We start from the raw sequence: 12,984 nt of genomic DNA on the forward strand, positions 1-12,984 counted from the left end.
GAAGCTGACAAAGAGCCCAGGCCAAAAGCCAGCAAACTAGGACCTCACACAACCACATGGAACCACCAGAATGAGTATACAGAAGATTCTCCCCTGGACTCCTCAGCTGAGAGTTCAGGCCATCTAACACCTTGACTTCAGTCTTGAGACCTGGAGCAGAGAATCCAGCCAAACCCACCTGGACTTCTAACTCACAAAACTGTGAGATAATAAATTTGTGTTTTTTTATGCCACTGTATTTGTGGTAGTTTGTTATGAAGCAATAGAGAGTTGATTCACTAGGAGATATGAAGACGAAGAGACAGCAAGTACAGACAACCCTTTCAAGAACTTTTGCTGAAAAAATTTCTCATCAAGAAAATGAGGCAATAGCTAGAAGGGGATGTGGGGTCCAGGATTCTTTTTTTAGGGGATATGTCTGTAGGAGACAGATGCTGCTGGAGGTTGGAAGGCATGCCTGAGGGCTACCTCACTTCAGCCTCACAGGAAACCCAGAAGTGAGGGTTACCATGTTCACTGTACTTGGTTAGAATGGGCAGCCAAAGCTGCTCACAGAGGTCTACATTGGTGTCCACAAGCCAGGTGGGCCCTGCCCATACTGCTGAGCCACATGTGCTCAACATTTGCAGGTTTTCCCAGCTGTGGCTGCAGAACCAAGAAGCAACCTTCCCAGAACAAAGCCTCTAATCAACGACTGCAACAGGGTGTGGGCGTGAGTGCACTGACCCCCTGCCCTTCTGGAAGGTGCCGAAGATGGTTTCTATACTGTCTCCTACCACAGTAAATGCAATGATAGCACCCCCTTCCCTGCCTCATGACCCTCTTCGTGTTTCCTGGGGGTCTCCTCTCAAACAAACATCTTGGACTTAAATCCTTGTTTCAATTTGACCTTTGGGGGAACCTGAACTAACACACCAGTTTTTCTCAACTGTCCTGTAGGAGCGCCCACTAAGCTCCACCCTGTAAGGCCCAACCTCTTTTCACAAAGCACTTTCTCATAATCTCATCACACCTTTACAACTCTTTGAGGTTAGTAAGACAGCTATGTTATGATTAATTAAGGACCAGCCTGAACCACAATGTCTCTATGGTGGGCCAAGACCTACCAGCCCTTCCTCTCCTCTGGGGTATCTGGGGGGAATAGCAAGTCCCAGGAGGCCCAGAGATGGAACTTCTGGCCTCGTTCATGAAAATCCTTTGCAATCACAGCCCCTTGAGTCACTGTATCCGAAACAGAACCCAGCAAGCTAGATAGCGGTTTCCCTGCGAGGCTGTGGAGATCCTCAAGTGCCTGGGGGTCACCCTAGAAGCAGAGTGGAACCTACCCTTGGGCAGCTGAACTGCAGCACAAGTACAGGACCTCTCCCCACTCGGTCCAGGCCGCCGGGCTTCCACCCTGGCCCCACTCAGCCCCGGGGCGCACACTGGAGTATGGGACCACCTCGGCCTCTGCAGCTCCTGCGTCGGAAGATTAGGACCAGGCAGCTCCAACAGCCAGTGCTGGTCGCCGCCTGGGCGCATCACCACACCTGAGTTACCGGGTGTCGCCGAAGGATGGGCTGCCCCGGGAAAGCCCCCGGCCACAGTGATCCTCGGTTGGGCCAGTGGGGTAGACAGCAGAGCGGTCAATACCTCGGACAGGCCGGGCGCTGTGGCTCACGCCTGTAATCCTAGCTCTTGGGAGGCCGAGGCGGGCGGATTGCTCAAGGTCAGGAGTTCAAAACCAGCCTGAGCAAGAGCGAGACCCCGTCTCTAGTATAAATAGAAAGAAATTAATTGGCCAACTGATATATATATATAAAATTAGCCGGGCATAGTGGCGCATGCCTGTAGTCCCAGCTACTCGGGAGGCTGAGGCAGAAGGATCACTGGAGCCCAGAGAGTTTGAGGTTGCTGTGAGCTAGGCTGACGCCACGGCACTCACTCTAGCCTGGACAACAAAGCAAGACTCTGTCTCAAAAAAAAAAAAAAAAAATACCTCGGACAGCCAACAACCGCTGGGTGAGAAAAAGAGGGCGGCAAGCTGTCCTGGCGACTCCCGCCCTCCCCGCCAACAACAGCCCCACATCAAGGGCTCCCGCCCCTACAGAGGGCCCACCGCATGCCGCCCCTCCCCCGCCTCTATTGTGGGCCGACCGCATGCCACCCCTCCCCCGCCCCCACAGCGGGCCGAACGCACGCCGCCATCCCTGCCCTCACGTCCACGACCCCTGCCCCCAGCGGGCCCACCGCATGCGCCCCCCCTCTCCCGCACCCTCACGTCAGCCGTCCGCGACCCCGCCCCCACATCGCCACTCCCCACACTGCGGCCCTCCCGCCCCCACAGTGGACCCACCACATGCGCCCCCTCCCCACCCACAATTCGACGACCCCCGCCCCCGAAGCGGCCCCCACGCTCCCCACCTTCACATCAGCCCTCGCGACCCCACAGCGGCCCCGCCCCACGCGTCCCCCACAATCACCTCGGAGCCTCCCCACGTCCCCACAGCAATGCCCCTCGCCCCCTGTTCCTGTCGCCCCAGCTGGGCGGCGCGTCGCCCGCTTGGGCCACCTCCTTCTTCCCAGCGCTGCGGACCGACGCAGCTTATGATGGGGTCGCGGCGAGCGAAGCCGAGAACGGCCTTCCCGGTACGCCCTCCCAACGAGCTGCCCCGCCGCCCGCACAAAGCTTCCCGCGAAACTGACGTCGCGCGGGCAGGCAGCGCAGGCGCCGCCCCCGGTATCGCCCCTCCCCCGCGCTCGCTCAGCTCCTCAGCGCGCCGGCGCCCTACCCCTTCTCCCATTGGTCGCTGCGTGGCGGCGCGCGCCGGCCAGCGCCATGCGCGCCCCGAGATTGGCCGGGCCGCGGCGGGCCGGGGGTGTGTCCCCGGCCGTGCCCCGCCCCTCAGCTCCGCTCGCTGTGGTGCGCGCGGCGGCGACGGCGGCGGCGGCGGCGGCGGCGGCGCGTGGCAGGTCCGGCGGGCGCGAGGCGGCGGCGGCGGCCCGAGCCCGGCCCAGCCTCGTCCCGCCCGGGGCCCGCCCGGCCCCGACCCCCGCCCCAGCCCCGACGCGCCGCGGCCTCGCCCTGGCCCCGGTCCTGGCCCCGGCCCAGCCCGGCGCCTCCCGGGGGAGCGGCGCTGCCGGCCGAGAGCGCAGGCCCGGCCATGACCGACTTCAAATTGGGAATCGTGCGGCTCGGCCGGGTGGCCGGGAAGGTGAGCGGGGCCGGGCCGGGCTGAGCCGGGGCGGGCGGGGACGCTGCGCGGGCCCGGCTGCGTGTCCCCGCGGGCGCCGCCTTCCTCCCGCAGGCCGGCGGGGCGCACACCCGCGGGCTCCGGGCGCACCTTGCTGCCGTCGGCCGGCCCTGCCGGAGCGGAGGCCATGGCCCTGTACAGCGGTGGGTTCGGAGGTGCGCGGCCCGCGCCTCCGGCGGCGCTCGGTCCGGCCCGAGTTCGCCCGAGGCCTCCCTGGCGGTGCCTACGAGCCGGGGCCTAGCGCGGCGTCGGGGCTGCGTCCGCGCCCGCTCGGTTTGGACACAGCGCCCTTTCCGAGGCAGCGCCACCTCCCATCTCTCGCTGAGACGGGTCTGATGTGAGGGTTCTGTGGCTCCCAGGTCGCAGTAGAGCTTCCAGACGCGTTTTAACTTGACCAACCCTTGGCTGAGACTCATGCGTCTCCAGAGCAGGGGTGAGGAGGCCATGGCCCTGATGCTGCAGACTCAGGGATCCCCTCTACTCCTCTCCCCCTTACCTGGCCCCCACCCTCTGCGTGTTTGATGCTGGGGCTTCCGTGGCACACGTGGGCGTTGAGGCTCTGCTGTTTCTAGGAGCTGCCTGTGCAGTTGCAGCAGCCAGAGACCTTACCCTGGATGGGAACCCTGTTCCCCTCCCCATTGGCTGCAGCTTTGGCGGGAGAGATGCAGCCAGATTATGGTAAAACGGGTTCAGATCCGAGAAGTGAAACTTCCGAGAGTGAGACTGGCCCGTTTTGGGCCCTGTTCCCATTTCTTGCCCCTCCTCAAGGTCTCAGGCAGGGACTATTGGGATGTGGTTTTCTGACTGGGGGGAGGCGGCTCCTCAGTTAGCTGAGACCCCTTTGGATTCAGTGACTGACTGCATTGTCATCCCTCAAAACTTTAACATTGCAGACAAACAAAAATCTAAAAATGATTCAGGGAACACTCTAGCTTAATAAACACTAATTGACACCTTTTATTTGTTCTGCCTCAATCCTGGCTGGACCCTTCTGTCTACTCCAGTGAAACTTTGACTAGAGTTAAGTGCCACTTACTGTGGTTAGTGTTGTGGGGGTGGGTTTTAAAGCCTGGTACTTGCTTCTCTGGTACAGACTAAAGTGGGCAGTAACTGCTTTTGATGATCCACCTGCGTTTGGCCGCAGACTGCTTGCTGATGTATCTCAGTCTGAAGAGGCATGTAGTTTCTTTCTCCTTCATGAGGAAACGCAACTGCTTCTGTCTGTTACTGGTTATGATGTTACTGTATTTCATGCAGATCACACATGTAATGGTTTGAAACATGTGGTTAATTTCCAGACCAAATACACGCTGATAGATGAACAAGACATCCCGCTGGTGGAGAGCTACTCCTTTGAGGTAAGGATGGCTGTTCCATCGCTGCTGCTTTTGGTCAGTCCCTTGGAAAGACCATGAAGAATGAGTTTTCTTCCCTGTGCTATGAGAGCAGGCAGCTTCACAAGTGGACATCTGGTGCTGGCCTGTGACCCCCTCAGCTACTATGTCCAAAATCCAGGTCTGGGTAGAACCTGACCATCACTGCCAAGTGGAGCTCACTGGCCCCTCGCTCCCTTGCAGCTCCAGGTTGCCTCTGAGACACTGGTCTTTCCCTGTTGTTACTCTGGCTGCTGGCTCTTCCTGAAAGCAAATTACGTTTTGTCGTGTTTGTGATTGAATGTTAACTCAGACAAGCTGTTCCTTAGTGCCAGCTCACCTTTTCTGTGGCCCTGGCCCCAGCCCCACCAGCCCCTCCTGGCTGTGCAGTTGCTTCCCATTCTCCGCTGCATGTGGTCTCCTGCCCCTTCCCAGCATTCCCTACGTGAGAAGCTCCTATTCCTGCTGCTGGCCTTTGCCTGCTGTGTCCTCGGAAGCCTCCAGGAGCCGGTGGCCTCCCTCACCACACTTTTCCTTCAGTGCTTCACACGTTACAGCAGTTACTTGTTCAAGGGTTTCTCTGTCTCACTGGGTCGTGGGCTTTTTTTAAGGGTAGGAAGATTTATTTCTCTGTGTCCATAGAATTTTGCAAAGAGTTATTCATGGGTCTTCCTTGCCCAAGTAGACAGGGTGGTTGTTGGGACATGGCTGTCGTCTTGGCGCTGTGCGTCTGGGAACTTCTGCTCTCCCCCAGGGTCCCAGAAGCAGGGCTGGCGTTCGTCCCTCTGGCCTCTTTTCTTCTGAGAGGGATGTGAAATGTTGCTGAAAATTGGAGGCCTTTTAACAGATATTTTCCTCGTTATTTCCAGGCCCGAATGGAAGTTGATGCGGATGGAAATGGTGCTAAGATATTTGCGTATGCCTTTGACAAAAACCGGGGAAGGGGAGCTGGAAGACTCCTCCATGAGCTGCTGTGGTGGGTATTTCCCAGCTGCCTTTGTCTGCCACCACAGGGGTGCTGTGTGAGCTCTCACGGGCATGGGATGCTTGGAGGTAGTAGAACCCCCTTCCCCTATCTTAGACTGGCCTCACCTTCCCAAAGTCTCTCAGTTATTTTTGTGACTTTTGCCGCTAATGGAAAGGAATGACTAATGTAGATATTGTGGTACTTCAAATACCAAGTGAACTTTCTGAGGAGGACTTGCTCTGGACTGGCCTCCTGGGGGTGTGGTGTGGTGGGGTCTGCTTTCAGCTGAGTTTCGCTGAACTTGTTGGTGGGATATGGGGAAAGGGCTACCTCCCTGGGAAGGTAGCTGTCTCTCCTTGGTGTGTGTGGTAGGGTTCTGAAATGTTTGGAACACTCAGATGGGGAGCTGTCTCTAGGCTGTCTGTTCAGATGGCTCTTGGACTCCAAACTTGGCTCTCTGAGTCTAGCTCTGACTAGCGGCTGAGTCATCAACGTGGGCCCTGTCCTGTGGGCCACAGACTGAGCACTTGGATTTCCCTCAGCAGCGTCCTCCTAATGTGCCTTCACGAGTAGGATGAGGTGCCAGATCAGATCACATGGCTGACATGTCCTGGTTGGTCTTTCATGCTTAACCAGAAATATTTATGAGGGTCGAAGTGGCAAGCTAGAGAGTTGTCTGTTTCCTAGGGAGCGACACAGGGGAGGCGTCGCTCCTGGGTTTCAGGTGGTGCATCTCAACGCTGTGACTGTGGACAATCGCCTGGACAACCTGCAGCTGGTGCCATGGGGCTGGCGGCCTAAAGCGGAAGAGACCTCCAGCAAACAAAGGTGGGTCTTTTGGGGACTTGGCGATGCCAGGAAGAGACGTCTTCTGAGGACAGCTGCCTCCAAGCTCTTGTTACCAGCAGGGGCCTGTGTTCCTACTTTGTGCCCTGATACTTTTATGTGTTTTGGAATCTTTTTTTTTTGAGACAGAGTCTCACTTTGTTGCCCAGGCTAGAGTGAGTGCCGTGACATCAGCCTAGCTCACAGCAACCTCAAACTCCTGGGCTCAAGCAATCCTGCTGCCTCAGCCTCCCAAATAGCTGGGTCTACAGGCGTGTGCCACCATGCCTGGCTAATTTTTTCTATATATATTAGTTGGCCAATTAGTTTTTATTTATAGTAGAGACAGGGTCTCGCTCTTGCTCAGGCTGGTTTCGAACTCCTGACCTTGAGCAATCCGCCCACCTCGGCCTCCCAGAGTGCTAGGATTACAGGCGTGAGCCACTGCGCCCGGCCTGGAATCTTTATTATTTTTCCCCAAAGCATGAGATCCTCTTTTCTTAGTAGGAGTGGGAAGGGTTTTTATGATGATCTTTTTGGGTTGATCTAATAACTGGCTCTAGGAACCTCCTTTTAGGTGGTGTGATGAAGTTGGGGGAGGGCTGCCTGCCCCAGGGCAGGGCTGGCTCAGGCCCCTGTGGGAGGGGGGCTTCTGCTCTGCACCTCTGAAGAATATCAGCCTTCTTCATCTTGGGATTCCTCCTTATGCACACAGATGAGTCTTTTTTTCATGTTCTTTTTCCTAAATAATTTTCCCTCAGCAGTAGTTTAAAGGAATCAGGACCATGTGGTTCAGGGGCTTGGCCTCTCATCTTCCCACCTCCCTGTGGTCCTGAAAACAGTGCTAGGCACAGGCTTCCCACTTGTGAGGGTAGTTCCTACTGTCCCCACTATCAGCCCAGCTGTGAGCTTGGCAGAACCCTTGGGAAGAGCTGAGGATGGGGATTGGGAGCTGAATTGAGCCGGTGAGTCCCTGGCCGCACTGGCATAGCTGACATGATCGGAGGGGGTCCTGTTCGTGTCCTCAAGCCTCTGGGCAGCCTTTCCTAACATGGGCAGAGATGACTGGCCGAGCAGATGCTTGTTAGTGACCTTGGTAAGGTTCAGTGTTTCGGGCTTGGTTGGCAGCTGTGAGTGGAATCTTTGCAGTTGTCACCTCAGAGGTTCATGCCAGGGTTCTGTGCAGCAGAGGTAGGAATGGTGGGAGTACCTGGCAGGTGGTGGTTGGGGATGTAAGGGGACAGTACCCAGGCCTTCAGAAGGCCACACTGAAACTGCTGCTCCTGCCTCTCCGGTGCTGCTGCAGTTCGGGAGAGGCACCCTGTAAACCACACCCTTGTAACTCCCTAACCAGGCTTCTGCAGGGTAGAGGTAGAGCCTACGAGTGTCTGTTGCCCTCAGCTGGGCTAGTGGTTTGTTCCTTTTAATTCTCTCATATTGCTTTTAAGTGACGCTGATCCTTTTAAAATAGTTGAATAGGATTTTTATCCTTTTGGGGATTATGTAAGTCTGGACTTCTGGTTGCAAGTAACAGAAACTGAGATGAATTTGGTTGAAGCACAGATAGAGCACTTATTGTTGCCCAGACTAAAATGCGGAGAGCTGGGGACACCACCACCTCCTCCGATACTGTCCCTTCATTGGCTGCTGCGGGAGGTGGAGTGGGCACTGTGGCTACTCACCACCTGTGGAATGAGGTGTGTTTCCTGACCTGGTGGCAGCTGAGGAAGTCCCAGGATCCATTCTAGTGAGCTTGCTTTGATTCACTTTTCTACACTGGGGCTGGGGAGGGCTCTTTCTTCAGAAGCAGCCAGGGTATGTCATCAGACAGAAGGGTGGGGGTGCTTGGAGGGTAGAGCCAGCACCCATAGCATTTGTCCCTCAGTCATCCCAGGTTAGTGTGTGTTCAGTGCATGTGCTGGGACGTGCCCTCCCCTGAATTGGTGAGTCCTCCCACTGTCCACCACTCCACCTGGCCGTGGCGTCTGTCTCTGCCATGGTTCAGCCACGTCTTCACCTGACTTACAGTCTGGCCAGCCTGCGGCAGAATGTTAGACTCACTCCTTTGAACACTCTTTATAGTTGTGAGAGGAGATAATTGCAGTTAAGAATATCTGTTTGGGCTGGGCAAGGGGGCTCATGCCTGTAATCTAGCACTCTGGGAGGCCGAGGCGGGCGGATTGCTCGAGGTCAGGAGTTCGAAACCAGCCTGAGCAAGAGCGAGACCCTGTCTCTACTATAAATAGAAAGAAATTAATTGGCCAACTAATATATATAGAAGAAAATTAGCTGGGTATGGTCATGCATGCCTGTAGTCCCAGCTGCTCTGGAGGTTGAGGCAGCAGGATCGCTTGAGCCCAAGAGTTTGAGTTTGCTGTGAGCTAGGCTGATGCCACGGCACTCACTCTAGCCTGGGCAACAAAGTGAGACTCTGTCTCAAAAAAAAAAAAAAGAATATCTGTTTGGAAAAAGGGGCAGTGGGCTGATGTTCCTGATCAGCTGGCCTAGCTGCCCCTCCATGGCCCGTTCTCCATGGCCACTCCAAGATAAGCCCTTCTGGTGGAGGTGGGCCCAGGTTGGCTCAGGGATGATCAGGCATGGCCATCTAGGTGAGCTTGAAGGGCCTGAAGTCCCAGCTGGCCAGGTGCTATGTGTCCTGGTTCTTGGCTTGTGGGCTCCACATGGGCTGGCTCTTTATGGTGGGGTCTTTGTCACATCTGGAGTAGGATACAGGATTTTCCCAGACCTGAGCTTTCTGCTTTACTGGCACTGTGTCAGTGTGAGGCCACAAGGTCAGCTCAGCCACTGACTAAAGTGGCCTCTTGGCAAAGGTGTATATTCTTCCCATTCTGCATTCAAAAGCTGGCTGCGTCTGAAACTTGCTTCTGTCTCTCAGGACTTCACCAAAGGGCTCGGAGAGCAGCTGTATCTTCCCCATCCTGCCCCTTCCCCTTTTTAGTCACGTCCCCCAGGATCTGGCTTCCATTGAGAATGGGCTGGGTGGAGGGTCACTTAGCAGCTGCTCTGCTCCTTCCGTGTGGGCCTTCCACCTGCCACATGCAGCACATGCTTTCTGACCTCAGTTCTTGGTGGGAATCTTCAGTTGCAAGCATTTGGCCCACTAAAGAGTTTTTGGAAGGACATAGGGCAGCTTACATCGTGGAAGGGGAAGGGGACTGGGAGGGGGAAGGGAGCAGTAGTGGGCACCTCTGAGGGTCCAGGGCAGGAGAGGGAATAACTGGTCTTGCCCAGGGTCCTGAGTGGCTGGGCCTATGACTGCCATGTGCTCATCAGTCCCAGGTATCGGGGAGAGTGTGACAGCTGTGGCAGTGCTTCTGTGTTAGTGGGAGACAAAACATACAGAGTGTTTAATGTCACATAGTGATAAGCACATGCAGTAGGGGTGACCCTGAGAAAAATCAAGTTGCTATAATGAAAATTCGGATGGGGTGTCCTGGGCAGGAGGACATCTCCATTTGTGATGTCATCTCCCTGTGTGTTGATGCTTTCTGGCTGAACTGCACTGAAGTGTCTGGTTCTTTGTTTAAGGGAGCAAAGCTTGTATTGGCTTGCAATTCAGCAGCTTCCCACAGACCCCATAGAAGAGCAGTTCCCTGTCCTAAATGTGACCCGGTACTATAACGCCAATGGGGACGTGGTGGAAGAGGAGGAGAATTCCTGCACCTACTACGAGTGCCATTACCCACCTTGCACAGTGATCGAGAAGCAGGTAGGTGTGCTGCCGTAAGGTGTGGCCACCTTCACTCTGAGGCTTGCCTTGGTTTGGGTCCCGTCCCCCTCCTTGCGGAGCTCGTCCCAGCAGACCACTGGCTGCCCCTATCCCCTAAGCAGCTCTCCTTTTGCTGTTGAGTTGGCCTAACCAGGGCCCAGGTCCTTCAGCCTCAGTCCCTGGAGTTTTGCCAGGTCTTTCCAGATTCCAGGATGTAGCTTCCACCCATATGGCTTCCCAGGTGAGACAGTGAGGCCACGGTGCTCTGTGTTTCAGCTACGAGAGTTCAACATCTGTGGGCGCTGCCAGGTGGCCCGATACTGCGGTTCCCAGTGCCAGCAGAAAGACTGGCCGGCCCACAAGAAGCACTGTCGGGAGAGGAAGCGTCCCTTCCAGCACGAGCTCGAGCCGGAGCGATGACTGGCAATGGAGCTACTGCCTCATGCTCGCGGCTCTGGGCTCTTCCTTGGGCACAGCAGACAGACTACTGGTGGTTGAACCTAGAGGCATGAGAAAAGCCAGCTGCTGGCCCAGAACAGCCACCATGAGACTCCCGATGTCACGCACAGTTTGCGGGACAGCACCCGCACCAGTGTTAATCTCCAGCAGAGACAACTGGGGAGGCTCCCGCCAGGACGTTTCTCATTATTTATATGTTAATATGTTTGTAAACTCATGTACAGTTTTTTTTTGGTGGGGGGGAGGCAGCGGGAGGGGTAGAAATTACCAATAGAATCATTTGCTGTAATCCTCAAATGGCAAACGGGCCACATGTCTGAAAACTGTCATGTAGCCAAAGCTTCCTCCTGGGTGTCGGGATCCCCATGGAGCACGGCCTGCATGGGAGTTGTGTCCAAAGGGTCAGAGTAAAGGGGTGGAATCATCTCGCGTCTCCGCCGTTCTCTGCGCTCTGCTTCACTCCCTCTGCTGCTTAGGGTGAGATTACTTTCTTTTTTGTTGTTTTTTTTTGTTTTTGTTTTTGAGACAGAGTCTCACTCTTGCTGGCACTAGAGTGCCGTGGTGTCAGCCTAGCTCACAGCAACCTCAAACCCCTAGGCTCAAGCAATCCCTCTGCCTCAGCCTCCTGAGTAGCTGGGGCTACAGCTACAGGCATGCGCCACCATGCCCGGCTAATTTTTCTATATATATTTTTACTTGGCCAATTAATTTCTATTTTTAGTAGAGATGGGGTCTCGCTCTTGCTCAGGCTGGTTTCAAACTCTTGACCTTGAGCAATCCTCTCCCCTCAGCCTCCCAGAGTGCTAAGATTACAGGTGTGAGCCACTGTACCTGGTCTAGGGTGAGATTACTTTTGAGTAGAATCAGGGATTCAGGGTGGATCTGGGTTGAGAGGACTGTCCTAACTGTCTGCCAGCTCTTCTGAGGAGCACAGTATGCTCAGACCTTTCTAGAGTCTGGCCCAGGAGCATGTATGAGACCCAGGCCCATTCTTGTCCTGCAGGAGGACTGAGTGCTGGAGGTGTTCAAGGAGGGTGGCCACTGTGTTACTGAGTGTGTAATGCGCTAGGCTCCAACATTGGTGAATCTCACTGTGATTTATACATGAGTGGCTGGGGCTCCACAGTGAGAGCTGCTGCCCAGTGCTGCCTCTGTCCCATCTTTTGTCTGCCCAGCCAGCCTGCTGCTGTACTACCTGTTAGTTGGAGCAGATTGGGGGAGGGTGCTGGGCGGCCAGGATAACCCTCCCTTTGGGGAATCATCTTGTCTGTGGAGAGCCACCCTGGAGAAACAGGTCAGGCTATGTGGCTGGTGTCTTCCCTGTCTTGAGGTCTAACCAGCCATCCTGCCCAGAGGCTTTACTTCCTGGGAGCAGGAAGTCTGGCCATTCCAACTCTGACCTGTCAGGCGTAGGGCAGCCTGGCCCTGTCTTGGTCCTGCAGGCTCCTGCCACGCTTTTCCCTCTTGCAGCTTCTCTGCCACATACCAGGATGCCTTGTGTATACTCATTGCTGCCCTGGCTAGGCATAGCCCTCTGGTGGCCTTTGGTCTGTAAGCAGAGTTAGCAGTAGCTTCTTTTCTTTTTTTGAGACAGAATCTCACTTTGTTGCCCAGGCTAGACTGAGTGTCATGGCATCAGCCTAGCTCACGGCAACCTCAATCTCCTGGGCTCAAGCAATCCTACTGCCCCAGCCTCCCGAGTAGCTGGAATTACAGGCATGCGCCACCATGCCCAGCTAATTTTTTGTATATATATATATTTAGTTGGTCAATTAATTTCTTTGTCTATTTTTAGTAGAGATGGGGTTTAGCTCAGGCTGGTTTCGAACTCCTGACCTCAAGCAATTCGCCTGCCTCGGCCTCCCAGAGTGCTAGGATTACAGGCATGAGCCACCATGCTGGGCTCCAGTAGCTTCTCTTGCAGTGCCCTGGGGCACTGAAAAACAGGATGCTAAAAACAGGTGACAGCAACGTCTGTTTGCCATCCCCTGAAGGGTTTTCTGGAGCTTAGAGAACTCCATGTGCCTATATTGAGCTTGCACTAAGAAGCCACCCTTTGCTGCTGTGAGGGTCAGGGATGGTTTTTGCTGGGTAGGTGAAAGCCATCAGGAAAGGGGAGAATATGTATTTCCTAAGAGATAGTGGTTCCTGTAGATAGCAGTTGGCTCAAGTTCTGAGGACGTTCCCAGGGCTGGGGTAATTTTCCTTCTTCCAGAGTCTAGCTGTGGCCAGGACTGTTTGGATGGAGATCTCAGGTAGGTTGGCATGTTGGGATTCTGGGCAGTCTGAGGGCAAGGGGCCTTGAGTTCCCTCAGGTGATCTTCGTTCAAACAAGCTTGGGGATGAGGCACACAGTGCAGGCTGTCCCCTATATCCCCAGGGGAGTGGACACATTGG

General features: G+C 55.2%; 1 protein-coding gene across 1 annotated transcript; it reads left to right on the forward strand.

Annotated features, from left to right (window-relative positions):
• The first annotated feature begins 2,887 nt into the window (after positions 1 to 2,887).
• Positions 2,888 to 11,012, forward strand: ZMYND19 (zinc finger MYND-type containing 19). The gene is made up of 6 exons (XM_012784439.2): positions 2,888 to 3,194; positions 4,532 to 4,591; positions 5,476 to 5,582; positions 6,261 to 6,401; positions 9,948 to 10,128; positions 10,405 to 11,012. The coding sequence occupies exons 1-6, from the start codon at positions 3,144 to 3,146 to the stop codon at positions 10,546 to 10,548; spliced, it is 684 nt and encodes a 227-aa protein (XP_012639893.1). The 5' UTR covers positions 2,888 to 3,143; the 3' UTR covers positions 10,549 to 11,012.
• Positions 11,013 to 12,984: the final 1,972 nt, after the last annotated feature.

The sequence above is a fragment of the Microcebus murinus genome, chromosome 12, assembly GCF_040939455.1.
Source record: "Microcebus murinus isolate Inina chromosome 12, M.murinus_Inina_mat1.0, whole genome shotgun sequence".
Taxonomy (NCBI): domain Eukaryota; kingdom Metazoa; phylum Chordata; class Mammalia; order Primates; family Cheirogaleidae; genus Microcebus; species Microcebus murinus.